Source organism: Sparus aurata, chromosome 2, assembly GCF_900880675.1.
Source record: "Sparus aurata chromosome 2, fSpaAur1.1, whole genome shotgun sequence".
Taxonomy (NCBI): domain Eukaryota; kingdom Metazoa; phylum Chordata; class Actinopteri; order Spariformes; family Sparidae; genus Sparus; species Sparus aurata.
Genome location: NC_044188.1, coordinates 14,458,411 through 14,486,090, shown reverse-complemented (window position 1 = coordinate 14,486,090; position 27,680 = coordinate 14,458,411). Strand labels below are relative to the sequence as shown.

The window sequence follows — 27,680 nt, the reverse complement described above, 5'->3', positions numbered from 1 at the left end:
TCGTTACTTTCAGGTCTGCTCTTTTTTTTTTTTCCTAAAATACTATTGGACACAAGCTGTGTTTGTCAAAGAAGGAAACCTATCACAGTGCACGCTCTCCACTGGGATCTACGTAAAAGCGGAAATACGTCATCCCTCTCCATAAGGATACCACCAAAGTAGCCACGCTCTCGACTGCGTTTGTCAACACAAAACCGCGACAATGGCTGCATCAGATGTAGTTTTTTGTAAAGCAGTGATTCTCAACCAGTGGTCTGGGGACAACATTGGTCTTTGAGGGGGTTCCAGTTCCCAACTTAGCTAAATGATAGAGAGTCAGTTGGACAGTGCAGGTTCATTTGGTTACAGTTTTAATGATTGTTAATAAACATCTGCATCTGCAACATCTGCTGTCCTCCTGTGATCCCATTCATTTTATTTGTTTTTATAGGTGTTTCTGCAGGCTTTATATAACATTGTGGTTCTAAAAGCATCAGTGCAGGTGGTTTCAAAGAGTTAATTCTCAGAAACAAGAGTTAAAAGGTCCTTAAATTCATTTAGAAAAAATTATAGTAATTCATTGATGTGAAAAATAAGAAATTTACTCTTACTCTTACTTTCACTTTTACTTAATATAAATTTAAAAGCATGTAATTTTTTACTCTTACTCGAGTAACATGTCGACTGAGCTACTTTTACTTGTAACGGAGTAAATTTTGACCAGTAGTATTTGTACTCTTACTCAAGTACTGGGGTCGAGTACTCTGTCCATCTCGGCTTGACTGTTTCCATGTCATTATTCTTCTACTCCACTGCATTTTACATGTTATAGCTGCAACAATTAAGTGATGAACACATTAATACGTCTGAAGTTATAATCCAGTGACGTATTCTGAAATTGGCCGCTCTGCATTATGAGTGTTTTTACTTGTAGCCTATATTTTGATGCACACTGATGCTGTTTGAATGCAGGACAGAGTATTTCTACACTGCAGTCTTGAGTACTTCTCTATACTTAAGACATTCAAACCAGTGTTTTGTTTTTTTTTTGTAGTTGATAGAAAGCATACCTCATTTTTCTCCATCAACTTATCAATCAATGGACTAATTGTTTCATTAATCTAACCGTGCATTTTTCTCTACAGTCATATGATTATTAATTTTAGTGTAATGATTTACAATTTGTTGAGTTCTCTCCACTGTGTTTCTGTTTTTATTTTGTTTAACACAAGCTGTTCTTTCTCTCTGTCCTCTTCCTCTTATCATTCCTCCCTCCTCCTCCTCCTCGTCCTCCTCCTCCTGCTCAGTCCTCATCCTGGAGCCACCGGAGCGGGACGACTTGTGCGGGAGGGTCCTGAAGATCACAGACTTCGGTTTGGCCCGTGAGTGGCACCAGACCACCAAGATGAGCGCAGCGGGGACCTACGCCTGGATGGCCCCGGAGGTCATCAAGCTCTCCCTCTTCTCCAAGAGCAGCGACGTGTGGAGGTAGTACACCTGATTTATACAGAAATACAGTCACTGAGTAAATTAACTTATTGTTGTTGTTTATTTCAACTTCGCATCCTGAATATGTCACACCCTTGGCAAGTTTTGTGTTATTACACAAAAACAAACACATTTTCCTCTCTCTGCGTCTCTCATCGCAGTTTCGGCGTGTTACTGTGGGAGCTGCTGACCGGCGAGGTTCCCTACCGGGAGATAGACGCTCTGGCGGTGGCTTACGGTGTTGCAATGAACAAGCTAACACTCCCCATCCCCTCGACGTGCCCTGAACCTTTCGCTCAGCTGCTGGGAGGTAAGCAGGCAGTACTTCTGCTCCCGCGGAGAAAGCAAAAGAAGAACAGAAGTCTCACAGCAAAAAAACATCTGCAAACACAGTGAAAACAGTCTTATTCATTCATGGTTGGCGAGTTTAGCTTATCGTGTCCTTGTGCTTTCTCCTCTGGGACTCTTTCTGTACATCAGTCATCAGATATGACCTTAAACGTGTCACTGATGATACAGAAACTCACTCTGAGAATAAAGGCCCTTTGGGTGTTCGCATCCTCTGACTTTAAGATACCTTACACAAGTTTTTGAGGTCACATCTGAAGATTTTTAAAACCTTTTTGTCTCGAATCTGAGAGCTGAGACGACATCCTTCTCGTACTCGCCTGAGCTCCCCTGGGCCCAATTTCTCCTTTTCACCTTGCAAATAATCCAGGCGGTGCTTTGTTAGTGGTGGTGGAGCATTAACCAGTGCTTGTTTCACAGTTCAGGTCATCTCTGTTGGAACACACACCTTTCTTATTTTCAAATTGCCTTAATGTGCTCATCCCCAAGCTGCCTCCTTTTTGGATGGGAGAACTGCAGGCCGGGTTTGTTACGTCTCGTAAAAAACCCCCCCCCAAAAAACGGGGAGGTTGTTTCTCAAACTGTCAGCCAACTTCAGCCACCTCCTTCCACTTCCCTCCCACTCTGCTCCTAAAGCTCCTTTCCTCCTCACCCAGCCTCTCACTCCACTTCATCTTATCCTTGTTCATCCGTTAATCTCTTCTTTTTCATCCCTCGCTGCTCTCTACACTGTTTACTCCTGTCATCATCTCACTTTCATCTCCTCTCTCCTCCAACTTCATCCACACACTCTTTATGCTAATTTAGGTTACCTCATAAATAAATTGCTACCTGAAGCAGCTCTCTGGTTGCTCTCAAATAACATTTTTACTTTTCCCTTTGTTGATGCATTTCCTTGCATGTTTTTTTCTAGAGTTGTAGAGACAGTACTGATCAGTTTGGGGCACAGCAGACTACTGTAGGTGTGCACTATGTTTCTGCAACACTGTCAGTCAGGGTTTGGCTCATGATGGCTGCCATATGCTGTCCCATCTTGCTGGCTAACACTTCTCATATTGCCATTTCTGCTGCCAGAAAAACGATAAAAAAATGATATATATCCAGACCAAAAAGTAATGGTTCAATCCTCTATAAGTTATTTGATAACCTGACAGTATAACATCCTGTTGATACACTTGACCTGTATTTTGATTGAAGTCTATTCTACATTAATCTTATTGTCAAGAAATCCCATTTAACGACAAAGACTGGATTGATGCTTCTAATACATTTTGTCTGTGTAGTTAAAGCCTGACACAGCCCTCCCCTCTGTGAAATAAGGCTTTAGTATTGTCCAATAATTAATAAAAAACACAAAAATTGGCCAATTTTTTAATTCTGGGTGACATGTTCCTTCATCGACACTGACAGACTCTAGTTTATTTTGAGTCAATCCAACATACACTGACTTGCTCAACCTCATTATAGCACCACATGTGTATTGATCCACTGATAAAAATAGTCCCCCCAAAAGAGCAGTATTTACTATTGTAAATGACTAGTTACTAGTAACATTTGACAAAAACTACAGTACCCAGGTTGTTTTTTTTTTTTTTTAAATGAAACTGTATATTAGACCTGAAGACCTGTTTTTAAAGATGAATGCAAGCAGCTTTAAGTACTTACTAGAGTACAACATGTGCATTAATCCACCACTAAAAATAGTGTATTTATGCACAGCTATTAACTACAGCGGCCAGATTTATTAAGAAATTGCTGAGCATTTAAGAAAACCAAAAGAAGAAATGAAACTATATGATTGAGACATGCTTTTATGATGTATGTAAGAGCCACATTGACACACACACACACACACACACACACACACACACACACACACACACACACACACACACACACACACACAAACTGTCAGTTTGCTGTAAATATTTATTAGAGCGCATTTTGTGTATTAATCCACAGCTAAAAATAGTCCTTCACAAAAGCTTTTTACTCCTGTTTGAATAACATTTGCCAAAAAATACAGTGCCTACTTTTCTTGTGCCCAGGAAATTATTCTGCATTTTTTAAAAACAATGAAACTGTATGTTTGAGACCTGTTTTTAAAGATTTTTTTTTTTTTTTTTTGTGGGGACGAATGTTTTTGGTTGAGTGTTGGCAGACTTGATGATTTTGTTCTCTTTATTGGATTAAGTAACAATAAGAACAACATAGAAATCACTAAATTATCTTGCTGTGTGTTAGAAACTACTGTAAACTACTAGAAACTACTTTTTTTGTGCAAGCCAGTGTGAGCTATAAAATTGGGTGCTTAGTGAATGGGAACTGGCATGCATCATATTAATGACCGAAGACTGTCTTATTAATTGAGACATAGCTATACATATGTCAACTGTTTAAGAAAAAAAGATTTCTTTGTTGCAGAGACACAAAATCATGCAGAATCAAACAAACAGACACTGGCAGTCACAAATAAAACACAGGTGTGCACAGAAAAATGGAGAAAAAAGACAAAGACCGGAAGTGAAAACTTCAAAATAAAACAGGAAAATAATGAACCAAAAACTCAAAGTAAGATATGTAATGACACTAACATCATCGTGAACTCTCGTTCCTCAGAGTGCTGGAGCCCGAACCCCCACAGCAGACCCTCCTTCAGCAGCATCCTGAGACGACTGCAGGCCATCGAGCAGTCGGCCATGTTTCAGATGCCTCTGGAGTCCTTTCACTCCCTACAGGAGGACTGGAGGCTGGAGATCCAGCAGATGTTTGATGAGCTTAGAGCCAAAGAGAAGGTGAGAAATCGGAAAGATCAAGTTGGGTCGACTAAAACTACTGATGTCTTGATTTATACTATAATATTCTTTAATAGATATTAAACATAACTGTTTCAAAGGTTATTATATTACATTATGTTATATTATATTATATTATGTTATATTATATTATATTATGTTATATTATATTATATTACATTATATTATATTATATTATATTATATTATATTATATTATATCAGCTCATATATTTTGAGTATTTTGATTTGAGTTGTTTTGCTTCTGAAAGTCAGATTTCTGGGTGGTGGTGGCAGATCTCTCACTATTTCACTCTCTGTCAGTCTGAGGTGTTTCTTCAAGTTAGAATCACCTTAGCAACAAGCCTGTTGTCAAAAGAGGTGTGAGAGGAGGTGCTGCTACGCTAATAACCTCTTCCTCTTCCTCTCCTTCTCTTCTATCTCCTTTTCCTTCTTTCCTCTCCTCCTTTCCTTCTTTTTCTCTTCTCTGTTCCTCTCCTCATCTTCTCCTCTCCTTTCCTCCTTCCTCTCATTACATCACCACCTCAATCTCTCCTGTGCTCCCATCTTTTCCTCTTCCTCCTTTTTCTTTTCTCTCTTCTTCACCTCCCTTGGTTCCTCTCCTCCTCTTCCTCTCCTCTTCCTACTCTTTGTCTCATCTCATTTCCACTTTTCCTCCCTCATTCTATTCCACTCCATTCCTTTAATCTCCTTAATCTCTCCTTTCCTCTCCTCCTCTTCCCGTAAACTTCTCTCCTCTTCCTCCCCTCCCTTTTTTTCCTCTCCATCCTCATTCTGTCCTCTCATCTCCTCTCTCTCCCCTGTCCACTCCTCTTCGTCTCATCTCCTCTTCCTCTTTTCCTCTTTATCTCCTCTCTTCTCCCTCTTCTCCTCCTCCTCTCCTCTCTGCAGGAGCTGAGGTCCTGGGAGGAGGCGCTGGCCCGGGCAGCGGAGGAGCAGAGGGAGCAGGAGGAGCAGCTGAGGAGGCGGGAGCAAGAGCTGGCTGAGAGGGAGATCGACATTGTGGAGCGAGAGCTGAACATCATCATCCACCAGGTGTACCAGGAGAAACCGAGCGTGAAGAAGAGGAAGGGCCACTTCAAGAAGAGCCGGCTGCTGAAGCTGGGCCGAGACAGCAACTGCATCAGTCTGCCATCTGGTGGGTGAATGGAGGAACTGCAGGCTGAGTGTTTGTTTTAATCTGAGATATCAGGTGCCCAGAGCTGGCACAGCTCCCAGTCTGATGCCATTTCCTGTTACAAGGTGTGTTTTTTTTACTGAAATTTAGGACAAAGACTGCAGGAAGTGCATACACACTGGTACACTGCAAAGACATTGTTAATTGTTTTGAAGAGAAGATGTACAAACACGTCGCTCCAGTGATTTCAATATACGTGCCAACATTAGTTTTTTATAATACTGGAGGTTTTATAACTGAGGGTTGATGATATTCTTTAGGTGTAAAGCTGTCCTGCCCTTTACATTTTCCCAACAGGTTGTGTCGACAGATGCCTCGAAATTGAATGTAGTGTGTAAATATTCAGTAAGTAGCAGCTCAGCAGATGAGTTAGAAACAGTATTGTCAGAAAAACAGGATGAAGTTGATGCTATTAATGTGAAGTAAAGTGCACTGAGGTTGGTGGCTGGTATTGTAAGTAAACCTGCTGATGTAGGACCGCAAAAAACATTCATTTTCTTCCCTCGCCTGCAGGCTTTGAGCATAAGATCACAGTCCAGGCGTCCCCCAGTGTGGACAAGAGGAAGGGGAGCGAGAGCACCACCCCGCCCGCCAGCCCCGGGGTCATACCCCGACTGAGAGCCATCCGACGTGAGTGCAAATACTCACATCAGAAAGCAGCCAATGTGAGAGGAAGTGAATGTAGAGAGGGAATGTGACCTGGGTTGTTCTTACTGCTCCTCAGTGACGCCGAGCGACGGCAGTAAGACGTGGGGCCGCAGCGCCGTGTGTAAGAAGGAAGACCTGACGACCAGCAAGAAGAAGGGACGCACCTGGGGGCCGAGCTCCACCCACCAGAAGGAGAGGGTCGGCGGGGAGGAGAAGTACGGTCACACACACCAGTTTGACTTTAAAATGTGATGTGTGATTGTGTGTGATTAAGTCAATAAAACTTAATGCTGTTTTTATTTTGGGAGACATTTTAGATATGATTTAAGATGAAATTACACTTCTCAGGATTAACAGGTCTGCCAGTATAACTGTAAGAGTCAAGGTATATGTAATTGAAAGAGGTGGAAGAAGTGTACTGATCCTTTACTGAAGTAAAAGTACAAATACCACACTGTAATAATACTCTGTTACCAGTGCTGCATTAAAAACATTTCTTAAATGTAATCAGGAAAATGCTCCTTGATATTTTTAAAGTAAAAGTACTCAATTCAGAATTATCCTCTGTGACTCTAATACTATTATGAATTATATCATAAGTTTACAATTACTCATGCATTAATGCAAAAGCTGGATTTTACAGTTTTAGTTGGTTGAGGTCATATTTTTATGATGGATCAATCTGATAAACGATTGATTGTTTGTTTGGTAAAAATTCTATAACGGTTAGAAATGGTGTCTTAAATCTTAAAGTCCAGTAAAGCTTGTTTTGTCCAAAACCTCAAAATTATTAAAAACACATTAAATTGATTAAAGGTAGAGATGCCGTCTTCTGTTTTTATGTTTCACAATAAGAGCCCCAGATAAACCGACATGCACTGTGTAAATGCTTTAGGCAGCTAAAACTCATTGTGCCTTTGAAATGAGATAAAATGTGTTATTACTAATAAGTTAATCAATTACTTTCCTTTTAATCAACTAACTGACTAATTGTTTCTGCTGTACTTGCGTAACTTGTTAGTTTATTTCATGAGAATACATAACATTTCATATATTAATCTGAAAAGTAACAAGTGAGAAAAGAGGAAGGAGAAAAGACTACTAAGATAACGCACACTGAGAGGAGAATTTGAAAAACAAACTTGAAGTGTTTTGCAGCAAACCAAAAACTCTGAGTGGATAGATTTTAATCAAAAAGTTCAAGAAGGCAGTGTTTTCTAGGAAGAAGTCATAATATCACAGAACACAATGTACCTGATAAAACAGCGCTGAGAAAAAATTGGATCATGAGGATCTTTTTTGTTGGATAACAAAGGCTAACAAACTCCATCATAGGTCAGATGAAACAACCTTTTCTCGTATGTTTCTGGGCAGATTGTTGCTCCAAACAAGAGAAAAACAAAACCTCTCAATCAATATCTCATCACAGTGTGTTGACCTGCCTGGAGCAGGACAATCATCTCTGGAAATCTGGTGGAAAAAACGTCAACGTAGTATTTGATGGCTGCCCACGTATGACATGGAGCTTTCTGTCTGAACACGGTATTGTTGCACTTCGTGTGGTTGATATGATTTTGTCTGTTCGCAGACTGAAGTCGCTGGGTGAGGGATGCAAAGTTTGGTCGTCCAGTGCACCAAATCTGGGCAAGTCCCCCAAACATGCCCCCATGACCGCTGGCTTCTCCAGCCTTAATGAAATGGGTGAGTCTTAAATTCAAAGCTCGTAGTGACAAGAATCAACCTCTTTTTAACCCTTTTCATTTTATGTTTTGAAAACAGAGGAGTGCTGTGAGTTCGAGGAGTCGCCCGGGTCCCTGCAGCCCTCAGAGACCAGCAGCAACGGGGCCGTGGAGGACTCGGGGGCCCTGTGGGGAAGCCTGGGGCCCAACACGGTGTCATCTGTTAGCAGTTCCTGTCAGGGGCCCGGAGGCCTGGGGTCGGCTGTGAGCTACCAGGACTCGCTCCGTCGCAGCAGCCAGAGGAAGAAGAGCGACATGCTGCTGCTGGGTTGTGCCTCTCTGCTCGCGTCTGTCGCCCTCGGACAAGACCTGCTGCAGCTGGGGAAACTACAGGTGAGAAAACAGAAGGTTACGCGACACAGGAAGAATACCGGTGTTTTGAACATCAGTCTTAGGTAGAATGTGCACAATAAGCAGATCAATAGATAAACGTGTGTCCCACAGGTTGAGGATTTACGTGTGGTGGTGATGGCAGGTTGTGTGATGGACAACTTTAGTAACAGACTGGTCAAACACAGATTTATGAATATCTCGTTTTTTGACTTTGAAAATAAAGTAAACTAAACATGTCTGCTTCATGTTGACCTTTATATTTAAGCCTATCCCTTTCGGTGATCAGCCATAATGTGGATGCCATCTTCATCACATCACTTGATAACACACTCTAAAAATGAAGTTCGTAAAAAGCTCCTATGGTCTCAAAATGAGACAAATGAACCACCAATTAACCGGTGATGTTGCGATAACAGCATTAAAAAAAATTGATTGCAAGCAAGCGTTGTGGGCATCGGCAGGTATCTGGTGCCAAAAAGGTATTTCAGTGTTAGATAGTGTGAAATCAGCGGAAAGTTAAATAGATGAATGTCAGATTGAAGTTTGGATACTGCTGGTGGATATACGTCGTCCTTTACACTTTAGGCTTTAAGCATCTCAAATTTCAACAACAATCATTTAAGACTGAAAATATAACCCTCATAATTAGATCTGCCCACACCGAAACCCTGCTGCTGCTGATAATAAAGAAATATATCGAGCACATAAAACAATCCATGAGCTTATCACCAGACATAAACACACCAAACATTTATTACCAAACATAATATCACTGACATCCAATTTTCAAAGTCATCGCTGTGTTTGTAGCAGATATTCCAGGTTTAATACTGGACGCTGCAGGATTTTGGTTCTGGTCCTGACCTTGTCTCACTGTGAGCCCTCGTTATTTACACTCAGCTCTCACTTATTGCCTGAGAGCTCTCCGGTATGTGAGGTTTATTGTTTTTAATTTGTTTTCATCAGTGTTCCCTTTCTATTTTACAAGCCTCGTGTGCAGATAAAATATCCCGCGCAGGGTGGTGAAGCTTTAAATTGTGGTGCTATAGATTCACTCGAGCTTTCCTCATCCCCTTCTCTCCCTGGTTAAACAAACAATACGGTAGGTATTTCCAACACAAAGCCCCTCGTCGTCTTATTATCGCACCGTGAACGTACAGAAAACAGGACTCAAATCGCCCTGCGCAGTCTCCAGATCTCAGACTAACAGCTCACCTTTGGGATGAGATGAAACAGGATGAACGAGCTGCCAGACTATCAGCAGGAAACGTGTGATTCTGCCGAGTCAGCACAGACCGAGGTCTGCATGGACGGCTTCCAGCACCTCGTTGATTCTGTGTCAGGAGGATTTATGTCTGCGAAGTAGATACAGAGAGACGATCAATGAAATGATTTGGATGTAATCTTTTGCTCTGATAGGACAAGGAAGTGATTATCAAAGAAATAAAGTACCGTCTTCGTCAAAGAAGAACGACACAGCAGCTGTTCAGTCATTTTCACTCCTCTGATGTTTTTTTCTGCTACAGCGATTTAATGTGACCTGATGTGGTTCTCAGGTGCTGCAGGACGAGCAGGACCTCAGAGAGGAGCAGCGTAAGAAGAAGGAGGGTCTCTTCCAGCGAACGGGACGTTTCCGTCGCAGCACCTCTCCGCCCAGCCGAAACCTCTCCCTCTCCCTCTCCAGACATCACGACTCAGCGCTCCCCTGCATGGACCCGTCTCCCTCCGTCACTCTCCTCTCCCTGTCCTCTCTGTCTGACTGCAACTCCACCAAGTCCCTGCTTCCTTCCGACACCGAAGAGTTCCCCCTGACACCGATGACGGGGATCAAAACGCCGGCGGCCATACCGGCCCCAACCCTCAACCCGCTGTTGGACCTGCGGGCAGAGAGCTTCAAGAAGGAGCCCAACCAGTCGCTCACGCCCACCCACGTGTCCGCAGCCATGGCCCTGAACAGAGGACACAGACGGACCCCATCAGATGGGGCGATACGACCCCGAGCTCATACTCTGGGACACCACAGGACGCCGTCAGATGGGAGCATGCCCATGCCTCCTCCACCCGGAGCACCACACAGGACCTCTAACAAAGGTAAACGTGGATTTTACAACGTTAAAGGAACATATGATTGATTGTTGCCAGTTTACTAAAAAGAGTAACAGTCTGCAGCTGAGATAACTTCAGTGAACACAAGCATCTGAACGAATACAATTCATCCAATATTTATTAAGATTTTTCAATGTGTTTATGTTTTATTAAGTCCTCAGCCAACAAGTCTCTTTATCTCCTTCACAGGAGCAAGAGAGACAAAATGGAAGTGTTAAATAGTTAATATTAAGCATGAAAACAAACAAGTGTCTCTGCAGGAAAATCTATTGTAAAGTATAAGAAAGTACATCTTTGCCAGTGTGGAGCGCTTTATGTTAATCTGTCATCATGTCGGCTAAAATATTGGTGACATTGTTATGTAAACAAACACATTGAAGCTAACGGGCAATATAATGTCAGCAAAAGGTCACGTTAGGATTAAAGAGATTGAGATTAAAATGTCTTTTACAACTGAGACCTCGCCAGCACAGGGTCAAAATATCGACATCAAGGAAACGACAAGACAGCATCAAATCAAATCAAATCACTAATGCAGCAATAATATATAACAGTATAAACAATATAAGAAAACATTTCACAGTTTATGCATATGAGAGGCCACTGCAGCTGGCAGTGACCACTTTCATTATTCTGTATTCCAATTAATTAAAAGATACAGGAGTCTCAAGTCTGAGCCTGTGATGTCACAGAGGGAACTTTAAACCAAAGCCAGTTGTGTGACCTGAGACTATTGTCCAACTTGCAAAACTTCTGTTTTAAATCAGTGGGAAATATGCTGAAGATAATCTTGTAGATTTACATTAACCAGGGTTGCAGCCTGCCCGTAACACATGCAAAACACTGACATATCCTGTAAGCCTTCACTATCTGATGCAGCTGATGATTCGTCTTTTCATCAGTTAGTCTGCAGATTATTTTCTCCAACAATTGAAACATTGGCCCCATGTTTACATTTGTTGTGTGTAAAGGACTAATCGGTACAAAACGTTTTAGAGCTGTTCAGTAGATTGCCTCAGTCAGCAGCGAAGGGCTGCAGCGTAATCGTAAAAAGTTAAAGCACGTCCACTAAAAGTGCTGACAGACTGAGACTGTATCTGAAAACATTATGGAAAGAATCCCTGCAGAGACAGACTTACAATCCCCATTTTTAACCAGTAACAGCTGCATCACTCTCAACAAATCCACCAGAGTCCATTTACAAAAACAGTAATTAATCTATTTATTTTTTTTAAACCTTGAATTTACTGTGCTACTGGTTAAACAAAAAGGATCATTAACACCATGATCCGTCTCTATAGGTTTGTAAACATGGGGCCATTCCTCTCTAAGGTTAATATCATATAAGTCAGAAAAGAAAAGAAAAGTAAAAGCATCCTATCGTCACATTTGAGAAGCTGGAATCAGAAAATATTATGTAGTTTTCTCCGCAAACAATAAACATTTAACATAAAAAAAGAATAAAAAAATGTTTTGTTGCTTTTATTCAGTGAAGTAAGACAAACAAGTGATAAAACACAAAACACGACTAGGTACGGTACGAATCATGACAGGATAAACACAAACAAAACAGAAAACAAAGGACTGTTTGGTAGCAAAACTCTAGGCAGTCTGTGTGTCCTAAAGTCACACACACAAAAAAAAGTACAAACAAAAAAAAGTAAAATATAAATAGAATGAAATAGAATTGAAATGAAACATGTTTTCTGAATTCCTTTTCTCCTCAGGTGCACTCGACACCCTGGACATCCCTCGCCTCCCCGACCCCTCCATCCTCTTCCCGGTCCCTCATCGGCGTAAAGCCCCCGCTCCACCGATCCCTGACCAGGAGCATCTCCGCCTCATCAGCCCGCTGGAGAGACCCAAGACGCTGGAGTTCGCCCCCCGGCCTCGTCCCACCCCGGCCAAGATGAGAGCCGACCCCTGGAAACTGGGCTCTCTCTCCCGGACCCTGAGCTCTTCGCCGGGAAGCAGCTGCGACAGCCCGCTCGGTTCAGGCGACAGCAGCGCCAGCGCCAGCGCCACGCGGCCCAACCTGATGGACATGGACGTGGAGGGGCAGAGTCAGGACCAAACTGTCCCTCTGTGTGGACAGAGGGAGGCTGCCGCTCTGTGCGGACAACAGTACTCGTAACAATACTGCTTTTTTTTTTGTGTTTTGCATTCAGACTTGTTCCAGGACATTGGGCTGAATAATGAGCCGAGCAAAGTGCACTCACTGAAAGTTTGCAAAAACGTCTCGTTGTGTTTTTAGGCACTTACTGGAAGCCATTCCTCCCATGTGTCCTTTTAGTGTCCTAATAAGGTGTGAAACCCTCACAGCAAGCCTCTCTAACCTGCACGACACTGAGGGTCCTAGAGGCCTTTTAAAAGCCTTGTAGTGTGCTCACCCACCCACCTTACCCGACACGTCTCTGCCCCCTTCGGAAGCCATTTCGACCTTCTTTCCTTCGAGACCTTCAAAAGCCATTCTCGTACTTTAAAAAGCCACTTTTTAACTCTGCTAAGTGTTTCATCTCAACCCGCCTGCCTGTGCTTTAAGCTGTGTGTGTTTCTGCTTGCATCTCTCGCTCCAACGAAGAAGAAAAAAAAACATTAATTCACATTTCACCTAAACGTTCGTCGCTTCAGGAGAGGAGCTGGACTGTTTAAGATTCTTACTAGAGAGTGTCTTTGTTCTTATTTTGCACGCCACGAACATCTCCCATAACTCCTCCTTCGTCATCTCTCTGTGCGTGGGGGGGGGGGGTCATCGTCACCTCTTCCCTCCAAGACTGAGACAGGAAGAAGCCTTTTTTCTCACTGCACTAGTGGACAAAACAAACAGAGTTTATTTTCTCAGTGCATCCCCACCACAACCCGTTAGCAAAAACGTTTTTTTCTATTTCGGTTTTGGCAGACCAGGTGTGTTTTTCTCTTTTGTGTGAATGTGTATATATTACTGTACACGTGTGGAAGAACAAAATGTTTGTTTTCGCGTTGCTGGTGCTTTTCTTCAGTGCATGTTACTTTACGTGTGAATGGTTCGACCTGTGCAGCACTTCTTCAAAAATGAGACCACTGGTTGCTCATCTGTTCTGTCTCTCTACACGCTTTACGTTCTTCACTAGCGCTCAGTAGCACTCTGGATCCCGTTCATGCCGCTCGAAAACGGACACATAAAGGAGGACACACAGTTCGGAGGCTTCAGATTCTCCTCTCGACTCGTTGTGCGACTGGTCGGTCTCTCTGTGAACTCACGGCTGACGAATCAACTTTTAATCTGTGGAGTCGTTTTCTCACCTCTTGGCTGCAGGTGGTATTTACTTGACAGTGCAACATTTCTGGAAGTGAGTGTGTGTGAGAGTGAATATGTGTGTGCGTGTGCGTGTGTGTGTTATTGTTTGTATGGGATGAAGACAATCCCGTCGGTGGAAGAGTGAGCCCGGACTCATTCTCCTCCTGTGGTTTAAGAACACTGAGTATTTATTATTAAATTTATTGTTATTATCGGAAAAAAGGATTAATTATTATTATTATGACGATGCTCTTCCTGGGATATCTGTATATATTTGTTAATATAACAGGAAACAAAAAAACGAGGAAACTGCGTACTGAAACGTCCATGTTGTCTCCAGTCTCAACCTGTGACATTTCTGGGTTCAGTGAGGAAAACGTGTGAAATGTGATGAATGAGAGACAAATAAAAAAAAAAAAAACTAAGAAAGATGTTTCTGTGTCAGTGATGCATCCATAGCCGTCCATTGTATCCATGAGGTAATAACATGGAGCCTCATCAGATTAGAAACTGAGCAGTTATGGAGGAAGTACTCACATCCTTCACTGAAGTAAAAGTACTACTACAAGTTGTTTGGCTCCTTGTATATTAGATAAATGACAATAGATTAAAAGATACGTCTCGAGATGATTAAAGTGGGAGCCAAGAAGAAGTCACTCATGTTTCTTTGAGCCTTGAACATTCATCTAAAACAAACTATCTAATACGTTTAAAGGTGATATCATTCTCTGCGAACCAAATGTAGACTTCACAAATGCTTGATTGTAAGAAATCGTGATCCAAAAAAAGTTGGAAACAACTTTGGAAACAGTTTGTATTTCATGAGCTTCCTGAATGTATGTATGTATTGTGTGCCGCTGCGTTAGCGTCAGCCTTTGTTGGAGGCTTTATGTTCCCAGCTCGTCTGTCCTGTTCTTGTGAACCTGATATTTCAGGATTACGTGGAAGGAATGTCTTCAAATGAGGCACAAACGGGCTCCATGTACAAGAGGCTGAGTCCTAAGCCGTCCTAACCTGTGGCTCTCTGCTGCATGTCATCCCTTCTCCCCCCTTACCTGCTCCAATCTGGAGCTGAGGTATTGATCAGCTTTGGTTTGCTAGAAATTTGGAGCTGCAGCTGCATCATTCCTCAGGCATATTTATAGTAAAATTGTCATTTAAAAGAAATTATACTCACACATCTGAAAAAAACATGTCAAGTGATCCCTTCAAATAGACCTTTTAGTGGCAGAAATACACTCACATGCTGTTAATTATCGAGCAGAGACACAAAACAGGTTGATATCTTTTATTAAATGTCTTCAAATGTTTCACTTCATACATTACACAAGTCTGGACAGACATGGATGTAATCTGCAGCTTCTGATGGTTGTCATGTCGCTGTTATTTCACCAGCAGACAAAGGTGACTGCAGTAACACAGGAGATCCTCTAGGTGTCACCACTGTGGCCTATGATGTCATATCATTTCCCATCGTGCTGTTTTTCTCCATGTAATGAATTCCTGTAGCTGCTCTCTGACTCTGCAGTTGCCTCAACAGGCAGATGAAGGTGCCGTCACTCTTTTAACGCAGCTAGCGAAGGTTTTCAGGCGTCAGAGTTCAGAGAAACCTTCTAAAAAAAATGCCCAAACCACATGTGATATTTCACTCTGACATGTCGGCCTCTCAATGTGAAGATGAATGCACATGCAGTGTGCACAGATGACACACGTCGCACACACACACATCCTCACACACTGTTGTGTCTGTCAGCCTGACCGCCAATCAAACACCCTTACAGACGCCGGCCAGTTACCTAGCAACCCCGCTTCACTTCCATGGTGATGCTATTAAAAGCACCAACAAAGAAAAAGAGGGGGGGAAAAGAGAAGAGAATGAAGTGAGAGAGAGAAGGAGAGAGAGGGATGTTAAAGGCTGAGCGTTGCCAGCTCACACACACACACACACACCCACACACACACAACCACAGTGTTTTGTCTGTAGGAAGACACTGTGTCCCCGTCTTCTTCTTTTTGTCCTCAACAGCAGCGGAGAATCTGTCACATCTTCTCCGACTTTCCCTTCATGGCTTTCTCGACATGTTTTCCTGCTGTCTATCACTCCGTTTCCCCTTTTTTCTTCACTCCAGGGAGAAAACATGATGTCATATTTCGATCACGTTCAGGGAGGATGAGGAGAGGTGGACAAAGAAGGAGAGACACAAACATTGTGTGTGTGTTTTGAAGTGAACAGCCAACCAGATTGCCTGCCAGTTGGTTGAGCTCTCAGATCTGCACCAGGACTCGCTTTGTCTTAAGCTAAATCTTTATCGGCTCATTTACCCGTGAAGGAAGCTTTATTCTTGAAGGATCCATGGGAAGTGTTTTAAGGATCAAATAACAAAGTCCTGTTGGAGAAAATGGTGATGGATGTTGAATAATAAATGTCCAGAAATGTTTTTTTTTAATGCAGTTATGAAAAACCAGATCACAGAAAAAAAAACAATGAGAAACTCTGGGAGAAAGTGTCAGATCTTTGAGGAGGAATTCATTGAGTTTTTAATGTTGGTGACAGCTGCACACTGAGCTTTATTGTTGTTTCTCCTCTCTGTATCCTCTTCTGTTCAAGGAAGTCAGTAGATGTAGCTGAGAGCATGTCACCTGAGTACACTGGGCTCAGGTGTTTACAACCAGACCTACAAAATAATCTCTCTGTCTTGTCCCATCTGTGTGTGTTTCTGTTTCACGTCCACCCTCTTTGAACCAGGCAGTAACATGTCGTACGTCCGTAGAGTGACAGAGATTAAGGTCATTTAGTAGCTGTCAGTCATGTCGTGTGATCTTCATCAGCAGATCGAATAAGATTCGAAAGTCAATTTTGAAGCTAGTATGATAGTATGAGAAGTCGTCAAGGCGCTCAGAAAATTGTGAAAACTACTATGGGATGGCAGTGAGAAACCTGAATCTGTTGATGAAGATCATGTGATGTAGTGAAAAGCTCCAGAACAGCTACTCAATGGACCTTGACGTGAAACTGTTTTGTCAAAAGTGTGTTTCCAAAATCAAGAATTAACTCCAACATGGATGAGAAAGTGCTTTTGAAAGTTACATGACACATGAGCAACTCAGATCTGTTCATGACGATCATGTGATATGACTGAAAACTCAATAAACTTCTAAAAAAACAGTAGAACTGCTGTTTCTAAGGGTACGAATGAACTTTGGAAATCACTACCAGGGTTTAGAAAGTTTATCCAGGGCAACAGAAGAAATCAAACAACTTACAGCCCAGTCGGCAGAATAACATAGTTATAATACAAATTTGGCATTTCATGTTTCTGAAAGCCGCAATCAGATATGTAGGTGTTTTCTTACTATACCTGTTATATCACGTTCATTTTACATGTTTATGAGCTGATTTTCATGTCAGGAGGTGGAGGTGATGGTGGTGTTGTCACAGCTGGGTGAACCAGAGACCACTCCTCAAGAAGACTGCGTTTCAACATTTGTATGTGTGAAAACTTTTGGACATTTCTAACAAGACATTGGGACAATTTCCAGCCGACAGAACCAGGTATTTTAAAAACCATGAACTTAAAGGAACGAAGAAAGTTCCAACATTTCTGTGGTCTCCCGCCACATACATTTCCAACATTTATTCTGGCAATTGGGTTGACAACTTCTTCTTCTGCTTTATGTGTAAAAATGGAGGAACGTCCCTTTAAAACAGTTAGCACGGCTACCCCCTTTAATATTGTCAGACTACAAAGTATTGAAATCAAAGCAGCAGAACCACATACTTCATTTTATTTCTATTCCATTCTTCTTCTTCCTTAAAACTTGATGCCTTCATTACCCACGATGCAACTCGAGTCAGGATACTTCTCTTAACTCCACTTCAAATTTGTGGTGTTCTGCTCAAAGTCAACACTGACTCAAGTGATATCATTTGATGAAAATCCCCCTCTGGGACTACAAAAGGCTTTATACAACTTTTTAATGCATCAGTACATCCCGACACCTGTGAACAGGTGTCGTCCTGCCCGCACAACAACAACAACAACAGCAACATTCCTCTTTGTTTCAAACTTTATTCATAATCTTCATTTACCAATCAATCAATAGTGCATTCCCGGGCGAGCAGTTCAGTCAAACCAGTGATGGAGGCCTGTTGATGTTTTGGATGTCGAATGGAAAAAGGCCTCTTGGGAGCGAGGCGTAGAGACAAAAACGCAGTCATAGCCTTGACGTCCCCAGCTTCATGTCCTTTAGGTTTTCATCTCCATCAGCACAGAAACAAACAAGATAGAGGTCTGCGGCCATGAGGAGCAGCTCTGCGCTCTGCTACGAGTTCCTCAGAGTTCTCCTCCACTCCCGCGTTAACTGGTCGTCTTTACTGTGCGGAAACAGACGAGTCGGGTGAAAGGTCGTTCGGACAGGGCGGGCGAGGGGGTCGAAGGGCATTGCACACACTCTGAGCCCGTTCCGTATCCCTTGACGAAAAGGGACGTCAACAGAAATACCAACAAATACAGACACAGTCACAAAGCGGCTCTGTGGAGGAGCCGTAGTAAAATTCTCTTTTCTATCTCTTGCTTTTCTTTTCTGTTCATAAAGTAATTCGGTAAAGTAAAGCTCTTCACGACCATAAAACTTTCCATTTTTGTTATTTTTTTTGTACATTTGTATCATATATTCACAAAAACTACTCTGACATTTGACAAACATTTACCTCAAATGACATCAAAGCAAAAGAGCAAAAATAACACAGCCAGTAGTTTTGACTTTTTCCGTCTCTTCTTTTTTTAGTTGTGCTTCTTGTTGTTTGTTTTCAAAGCTACACCGATGGAGAGATCCAGTATCTCTTTTTTGCACAGACAGCGCGTTGTCAGCTCACAATAACAGACTCGGAGTCAGCTCTGCCATTATTCAAGAGCCGATCAGCCAGAAATGAACCTGTGTTATGTGCAGCTAGTTATCCCCAAGACGGCCGTAGAGACACTGAGCTAGAATGACTGAGCACAGCGAGACAAAAACAAGATGGCGGACTGGTGCCTTGGAGAGAGGACCACAGGAGGAGACCTATCCCCGAGGGGCCCCGTGGGTGAGTAGACTCAGCCCAGGCAGCCATGGAGACCGAGCCTGCAGGTGCCTTTCCTCACAGTTGTTTTGTTGTTTTGGTTAGTTTGTCCTCTGGGACAACAGAGGACGAGAAGAAGAGAAGAGGACAGAGGCACGTCAAGAGTGAGGAAGGCTTCTGCGTCTGATGAGTCAACCCCAGAGCTGAGCCACGCTGACTAAACCCAACGGTTTTGACTCAGCGAACAATTTACATTATTTTGTTTGTTTTTTAAATTATTATAAATAACGTGGATTGGTCACACAAATTAATTTAATTTGGCAAGAACAAGTAACATATCTTAAAGGAACAGTTCAACATTTTGGGATTTACCTGAAAAATGAAAATGAGTAATGATGCTTTCATTATGTGCCTGTTGAGGCGTAATAAGTCGCTTTGTTATTTAGTAAATTGTGCAGATTGTCAGTAATATTCTAATATTGTGCATCCCTGGTTTATTTGCTTTCTTGCCAGAAATTACTTTAACTGGTCCAAACCAAGACATATTGATAAAAGATTGAATTTATGTTTTGATTTCAGCGAGAGAAGATAGAGCAGGATTATAAAAGAGACATCTGTGAACAGCAAACAAGGTCTATCATGATTCTTTATGTTATGAATCTTTACCCATAGAGGTTTTGAATTTGTAAAACTTTTCTTGAGCTGATAAAGCATCTTGTAAAACAATGTAAAGTCTAAGGGCCAGGTGGGAACCAGCAGGAGAGACACATAACCAGGAAGTAAAAACCTGACAGCTAGAAATGTCTTTGAAGTGATTTAGGACTGATTGTCCTCCAACTTTGGAGCTGCCAGTATCCGGATTATAAAACATCCATGATTAGTGTATGGACGTGAGAGTGAAGAAAACAAAGTAGTGCATTTTCCCAAAATGTCAAATGTTTTCTAAATCTTTTAGGAAACATTATCATGTTCCTGCAACACGGCCATGAAGACCAGGAGAACTCTTAAACTATTGTAATCATACTGAGACATCGTATCCATTGTATGGCCAAAACCACGTGGACTAGATGGAAGCAAATCTCTGCAGCCATGTTTATTCATCTTGTGGAAATCCCTCTCAGAGGAGTAGAGATTGTGGCAGATTATTGTCTCAAGTTTGGGAAGGAGAAATCAGGTTTAACGCTCAGATTCAGCCACATGATGTATGGTGATAAATCTCCCGGCTCTAAACCTTTCTGCTGTTCCTGGAGTGACTCGGAGCTGCGGTCGCTTTGCTGGGGCTGACGATGGCCTACTTCTGCCTCCACCGGAGCCTCTCTGTATCATGCCAGTCTCCTCAACACATGATGCCGTCTCTCCAGAGTCCCTTTGACACACTTAGGTCAATATTTACCTCCTAGCAGGTCACGGGAAAAACGGGGGATTGGAAACCTTTTACAGCATCTCTCTTAGATTTCCTTTCCAGATTTGTTTGATACTTATTCTACTGCTGTGATAAGAGTCTGTCACCACCTTCTGTGTTTATTTATAAAGGGCAGGATGGATAAAATAGAGCTATGGGCAAACAGTGTGGCAGCATGCCATGACAGAAAGCAATTGAGCAGATATAATCCCTATCCCATACATCTGAAGGAACTCTCTGGAGTCGCACGTTACATGCAGGAGGTGTGCTTCATGGCATCAGAGACAGGGGGGGAATTCAGATCATGCTTTCACAAATCGTCGATCCAACCTTTCTGCAGAACAGCGGCAAAGCTATCATAAAAGCAATATTTGCATTATCGATGATTCGGCTTGACAAGTCACAAGCGAAGCAAATTATCTATGTATCTTTTGACGGCTAGTCATGGATAAACCGTATCGTCAGTAGAGTCGTCTAACGCTAATGCTGTGTGTTATCTGTCCTCACAGCTCAGATAAAACTGAAACAGGAAGAAATCTCAAATGGCACACTCTCGTTGAAGTGCACTAATGCTGAGTGCTCCAGGACACAAGTGTGTGTGTGATTGTTTTTCCCTGCACTAACGCCGCCCAGAGTCTCCTCTGCGTGTGTGTTATCGATGTCTGGGAATCTTCGGCATTACCGATAAAAGGTTGGACCAAGTGTTTCTCACTGTGAAACTTTAAAGTGGATCCCGATCTAGCCAACGGTGGTTGATGGGACTCCGATCCCATTGGCTATTTTCCGTTGTGACATCATTAATGGGAGAACAGGGAGGGGTTGATGGGAAGGAGGGAGGGAGGGAAGGAGGAAAGGTGGGGCTCGGACAGTTTCAACAACGACGACACAAGACTCAGGAGGGGCAACAGATTCAAGACAATTTTCTACGATAGCACACCTGATTACAGCAAGAACCGTCGGAGGATTTTGTCTCTTTGCTGCGCACACAGATGCTATTAACAACCGATTAATCACTACCGAGTATGATGAACACCGAAAGCAAAGTAAAGACCCTTGAAACAGATTACAAACACTTGAAATAGCCCTTGAATCGAAAGAAACTTAGAAAACATGGCATCCAGGAAAGATAAATGAGACAGATTATTTTCTCCACTCGATGACAGATTAAGGGGTCTGAGTGAGCCCTGATGGGGTAAGATGTACAATCAAATTGGGCTATGGTCTTGATATGTGTCTCACACACACCCCTCACTATCCCCTGCTCATGCTCCACACACACACATATCCGCCTCCCTCCCATTGTGGTCGAGCATCCCAGTCCTCGATATCCTCCTCGAGATTTCCACATCAGACGGAGAGAAAGAAGGCCGAGAGAAAAAGAGAGAGAGAGAGAGCAAGAGAGCAGAAACAAAATGCATTTCATGTTTTTAAAACATTTACTAAATCACGCAAATGTCCATTATTCATATGTATGTTTTGAAGCTCCTGTTTCATTCCACCACATCGACTGATTCTTATGACTATAATACAGCATTTTCCTTGTTTTATGTTGTTTCTTTTTTTTTTCTTTTTTTCACGTTTGCTCGGCTGTCTGCGTCTAGGGAGAGGAACCACAGCACCTGAGGGAGAAAGAGAGGGGGGAGAAGACGAGGGAGGAGGAAGGAAGAAAAAGGAGGTCGGGTCGCAGACAGTGTTTGATATGTCTCCCGGGCGATCGGGTCTGTCTCTTCTGTCTGTGGGCTGTGCTGCTGTCAGGAGTTGACAGAGAAGGCAGAGGGAGGGAGGGTCGATGTAGGGATGGCTTGTAGGGTCGGAAGGTGGTGGGGTCAGGAAGGTGGAAAGGTCGATGGTTTAGCCCTGGGTCTCTTTGCCACATCTCTCGTTCCCGCTGTCCGCTCTTGCTCATCTTCATCTCTGTCAGCTGGATGTACCGCAGCACGTTGGTGTCTGTGATGGAGAGAGGGAACGTTAACTTCAATCAGTGCTATCTCGTTTGTTAATGCGGTTCAATTTGGGTGTCTTTCATGCCAGAGGAGCTAAAAGGAGGCATCAGGTTTTCTGGAAGTGTGATTAATTTTTCCCCATTTGCATTTCAAAAACATCTTTAAAGAGCTGAAAAAGAACGTGACCTTCAAAAAATGTATGCACAAGAGAAATTCTGAAGAGTAAAAGGCGAAGCCACGAGGCTAAATACTTAATGTTTCTAACTGGAAATCAGCTCCTGATGCTGTGAAGCTCTGAGGAGGAAATGACCTGCTGCATGTACACACAAACTGATATCAAAAACAGAGTTTGCTCTGTGTTGTTTATCTAAAGCTTGTTGACTCTGGAGCACATCAGAGAAAAACTCCACTATCTGATAGGCAATACATTAAGCTGCTTTTCCTCTGTGGTGGCTACCAACTCTGTACACAGTCCTGCAAGTGATACTATCCCACTGCTGAAGAAATGAAGCGGTCTGCCAGCTGAGGCAGGTAATAAAGAGACTCCAAGGGATGTAAACAACATGTGCGTTTACTTATCCTTATAAAGCTCTCAAAGATTCACACACAATGTGTTTTAAATGTTGAATGAATAAAAGCATACATTCCAAATGTATAAATACTGAGTTCATGATTAACTGCAACGCAACTCTCAGAAAGATTTGACCACAAAACAGAAAGAGTGACACAGTTTTGGGTTTTTGGGTCAGTTGTTTCCTGTTTTATTTTGGTAGATTTATCCTCATGTGTGATGTTTTACTTTCCACTTCCTGTCTTTGTGCTTCATGTTTGTCCAACATGTAGTAGACAGTATAGCGTGTTCACCATTGTGTGGTGCTGTCCGAATACTAAATGAGATTTATTACACCCTACGTGTCGACTCAAAATATCCCACAATGCATCGTTAAATGTAGTGTGCAAACCAAGCATTACATACCATCCTGCATTACACTGGAGGGGAAAGAAACAACTCTAGTGGCGTCCAAAAGTGTTGTTTCATCTCCTCTACATAACAGTCCCTTGGTAGTGAGTAGTGAGCGTGAATGAGTGGGTGAGTTCAGACAAAACCTGTCTTTCCCACGTCAGTTCTGCGCCTTGTGTTCTCTGTTCTCCATTCCTGTTCTGCGCCGCGCTTTCCTGCCTGTGTTCCCGGCGCTTTTTTGGTTTGTCCTTTATTTAGTTTTTGTATTTTTGCACGTCATTACTTCTCAGTTGTGTCGCTGCCTGCTTCTTCTGGTTTTGCCATCTGCCAGTTTTGTTCTTTGGATTTTTGTTTCTTTACCTGCCTGCCTAGGTGTTTTTTCATTTGGGTCATCTTTTGCCAGAATTAACAAATATGGTCTCTAAAATGTACTGATTTTACTTTTCATTTGTTATTCATTAAATTGTTATTCCATTACTCTCTTAATTCCAAGAATGAATGTCAAAATGGTGTCTCAATGCCTTATTGAGACATAATTATTTTATCATTTTCATAATTCTCCTATAACTTCAACTCCTGCACACACTCATCACCTCTGCACTGACTTATCAAATAAAGGTTGACGTTTCAGTCAAAACCACCACGATATGTCAGAGTAACATCTGCTCCTGATGACCTACATCTCCCTATTTTGGGGGATTTGGTTCCTTGAACCAAAAAGAAGACAAAGCAAGGGACGTTAGTAAAGTGTTGTACAATTAATAATAATCAAATTCACTTTAATAAACAGTTTTTATGTTTTAAACCATAAAGTTGTGTTCTTAGATTATAAGAACACAACTTATATTACAACACGAGCAAAATCAAATTAAAGCACTATAATGTCTTACAACTACAGGGCTCTGCTCTTTGCTCTGTCATGTGTAATGTGTCATGTGACTGATTGCACAGCTCGTCCTCACCTGTGGGTTCGCGGTTCTTGGCGTCACGCAGGTAGCGTAGGGCGCACTCATAGTCACCCAGGTGATAGAAGGCGATGCCGGCTCGGTACATGGCCTTGAAGTGGTCCCTCTGGTGGCTCAGCACCTTCAGACAATACTCCTTCACTCTCTCGTAGTTTACCAGCTCTGACTGCAACAGACACGCTGCAGGAAGGAAGAGAGGGAACGAGTTAGTCAGTTTAATAGCAGTGACAATTGTGTGCGTGCAAACACCTCAAATCGCTTTCAGAGAAGCTTAAGCGACATCCTGTGCGTGTAAAACAAAGATGGGGATATTTTGGTTTCATCTCATGTGAGCCTTTTTATAGAACAACAGTGAAATCTAGTCTCCACAGTTGTTCCTTGGGACAGCAGTGAGCTTACTATAAATAGCTGATACTAATGTCTCACAGTGTGGAGAAGACACAAAACGTTGTGCAAGCAGTTTCAGCCCCGGGGCCGGAGACTAATGTCTCTACACGCTGTTTTTGAGCTCGACATGCAAAATAGAAAAATGGGAGAGAACTCAGCTTGAGGACGGTGGACTAAACACTGCAAGGGCGTTTAAGTCTTATTCCCCTGACTTAGCAGATGTGTTGTAAGAATACAGCGAGGGCAGCAGGAGAGGCGAAGAAAAGAAGGGCAGGTTGCAGAGATCAAGTGAGCGACAGATACCGCAGAGGTCCTCTGGGAGGAGATGTGAGCGTTGAAGAACAGAAGTGAGGTCAAGATATCTAAACCTGAACCAACTGGCAATTGAGGGGAAAAAAGTGTAATTCCTATTGATGTGTCTTGCAGCAGCACTTCGCTGCAGTGATTCTCAGCAGCACTGAGATCAGCTGAGGGCAGGATAACTTCATTAGTAAAGACACACACACACACACACACACACATGCACACTCGCAGCTTTTAGTCCACTGAAGCTTTTAAAAGCCTGCTGATGGCTCAGATATCTGATCACTCAAACACTATTCCTATGGTGATCACAAGCACTCCAGGTTTTGCTTCACTTAATTTCTTTATTTTTCCATCATGTCTTCCGTCTGTGCCTTAAAGGGATAGTTCAGCCCCAAAACAAATGTTTTTTGCTCTTACCTGTGGTGCTATTTAAACACCTGGACTGTGTTGGAGCTACGCAGAGATGTTTACCTTCACTTGACTACAATGCAACTTCATAGCACTCGGCTCGTGGTGCTCAAAAATGTCTCTCTCCTGAAATCATGACCTGATAAACCACAGAGCAGCCTTATGTAGGAACTACTCTCTTTTAGTATCACTTGCTGAAGGATCCCTGCATCTAATGACCGCGAGCGGCTACGTAATATGCTAGCTAACGTTATAGCAGAGAGGGACACATTAAGGCTCATTCATGCGCAACGTTAGATATAGATACAGATAGAGGATGAGCCTTGTGTCTGTACTCAGCTTTCCGTCTTGTCTGTGTTTCCTCACATTTTCTGAAAGCTTTCGGATACGGACCAACGGAGCAGTTCCTCCGGTCGTCCTGTGGGGCAGTGTAGCAGCGCAGCCAATAGTTTAAGCAAGACAGAACCACAGGACAAGACTAAGAGGATTTAAAAATCGCAGGAACTTTTTGGTGAGAGGTGATGTGAGTTGGTGAGGAGTTTCACACATCTGTACACTACAGAACAGCTGGGAGGTGACTGGATGGAGGCAAAGGTAGAGTATCGGTCGGGTCAGACTGATTTGAGTCTGAGCGGTGCCCTCTCGAGGGTGTATTGCTGCGCAGAGACGTTTATATAGCTGTTTTTGTACTTAAAGGGAGCATAAATGAGCTTTTTAGGCTTACCAATTCTGGGACTACGGTGTATTTTGGTAGAAAGAAAATAGCTCCAACATGAAATTGTCTGTTGATTACTTTGAGTAACCGGGTCACGATTTCTGTATAGAGACGCTGCTGTTTGGTTTTTCGAATGTACTTGTTGGCACTTAGAGCACAACAAGCCGAGTGTCGTCTGGTTCATTATATTCAAGACCATCAACATCTCTAAACTGCAGCAACTCACACCAAAACAATCTAGATAGATACACATCACTACAGGTAAGAGGGAAATACATATTGTTGATTTTCCTTGTGCCCTGTTCTGACTCTTTCTTAACCTTCCCTCCCACATCTCTCCCCACCTCTCGTCCCTCCCCTCTGACTCTGCCCTTGACACACAGACAGCTCTGTGAATAACATGAGTCAGGCACTATTAGCTGGGAGGCAGGGTGAGTCAGGAGTGAGAGACAGAGAGAGAGAGAAGGGGAAGAGGCATGGCTGCAGTATGAGGAGGAGGAGGAGGAGGTTTATATGTGGGGAGGAGGAGGTGAGACCTGTGGGAGACTATAGGGTGAGGAGAAGGGGGGGAGTGTTAAAAGCGGTTCGTGGTCCTCTACCTGTCATCTCCCCCTGAGCCTCACTGGAGAAGGTCCTGGCCAACAGCCCGAGTGCAAAACACTAAATAATTCATGGTGGACATCAGGGGACGGACTAACTCAATAACAATCAATGTGTTTTGGTATTTAATGGTTGAAGTTGCACATGTGTCTGGTGTGTGTGTGGTGTGTGTGTGTGTGTGTGTGTGTGTGTGTGTGCGTGTGTTTGTGTGTGTGTGTGCGTGTGTTTGTGTGTGTGTGTCTCTGCCTCCAGCCTGACAGATGTAGACATGAACTCAACAAAACACAACACGAGCAATTAAAATCGGGGGATGGTTCTCTATTATGATACACATTTAACGGATTACCATCCACATCACAGAAGCTGTAATATATATTTGTTCATGAAAGACAAAAAAGAATATTCCCTCAAAAATTGTGACTCATATACTAATCAAACACCTGACAAAATAATCTGAGGATGTTTTTTTTAATCATAAAAAGGCTAAATATTAACATTCAGACACCGGCCCCCCTTTTTTTTTTTACACCATTTCTCTCTGCATTCGCCCCAAAATTATGGTCACTGTGCATAGGATTGTTTGAAGGCAAACATTTTGACTTGTAAGAGTAAGAAAAGTGAGCAAGCAGTGTTACATTTTCCCCTGTTTAAAGGTTCTTAATAGTTTTTTCCTCCCTCAAATTGAGGATGATTGTGATTGTAGAGCCCACTGAAGCAACATTTTTTGTACATTTCTACCCTGCCACTTTTTTTCTCCTTTGTGCTGCTGAGTCAAATTGAATTTATTCTATGGCGGATCAGTTAAGGCATCTTATTTTATCTTATTTTATAGCATTCATGTAAACATAATAACCCTTGTTTTGAGAAACCTACATATGTTAGCTAGAGGAATCTGACATTGTAGTGTGTAAACAGGTTTCAGAAGGTTCTCTGCTAAATTTTTTAGGAGAATCATTTCACAGTTTTTCAGCCACTTTGAGCCAAATCCAACACAATATTAAAGGGTAAGTGTGTGGGATTCAGC

At 42.6% G+C, this 27,680-nt stretch overlaps 2 protein-coding genes across 2 annotated transcripts in view; one reads left to right on the top strand and one right to left on the bottom strand.

The window, feature by feature from the left end:
• The window catches only part of map3k10 (mitogen-activated protein kinase kinase kinase 10), a 37,237-nt gene extending 22,902 nt beyond the window's left edge, over positions 1-14,335 (top strand). Inside the window, exons 2-11 of the mRNA XM_030399045.1 lie at positions 1,287-1,467; positions 1,629-1,777; positions 4,435-4,610; positions 5,522-5,768; positions 6,321-6,437; positions 6,532-6,670; positions 8,044-8,156; positions 8,235-8,527; positions 10,084-10,618; positions 12,361-14,335. Coding sequence (XP_030254905.1) covers positions 1,287-1,467; positions 1,629-1,777; positions 4,435-4,610; positions 5,522-5,768; positions 6,321-6,437; positions 6,532-6,670; positions 8,044-8,156; positions 8,235-8,527; positions 10,084-10,618; positions 12,361-12,767 — 2,357 coding nt within the window. The 3' untranslated portion in view covers positions 12,768-14,335. The remainder of the gene's footprint in view (positions 1-1,286; positions 1,468-1,628; positions 1,778-4,434; positions 4,611-5,521; positions 5,769-6,320; positions 6,438-6,531; positions 6,671-8,043; positions 8,157-8,234; positions 8,528-10,083; positions 10,619-12,360) is intronic.
• A 3,625-nt stretch (positions 14,336-17,960) lies between these two features.
• Positions 17,961-27,680, bottom strand: part of ttc9b (tetratricopeptide repeat domain 9B) — a 33,487-nt gene continuing 23,767 nt past the window's right edge. Inside the window, exons 2-3 of the mRNA XM_030403912.1 lie at positions 24,238-24,420; positions 17,961-22,318 (exon numbers count right to left, since the gene is read on the bottom strand). Of these exons, the coding sequence (XP_030259772.1) occupies positions 21,969-22,318; positions 24,238-24,420 (533 nt within the window). The 3' untranslated portion in view covers positions 17,961-21,968. The remainder of the gene's footprint in view (positions 22,319-24,237; positions 24,421-27,680) is intronic.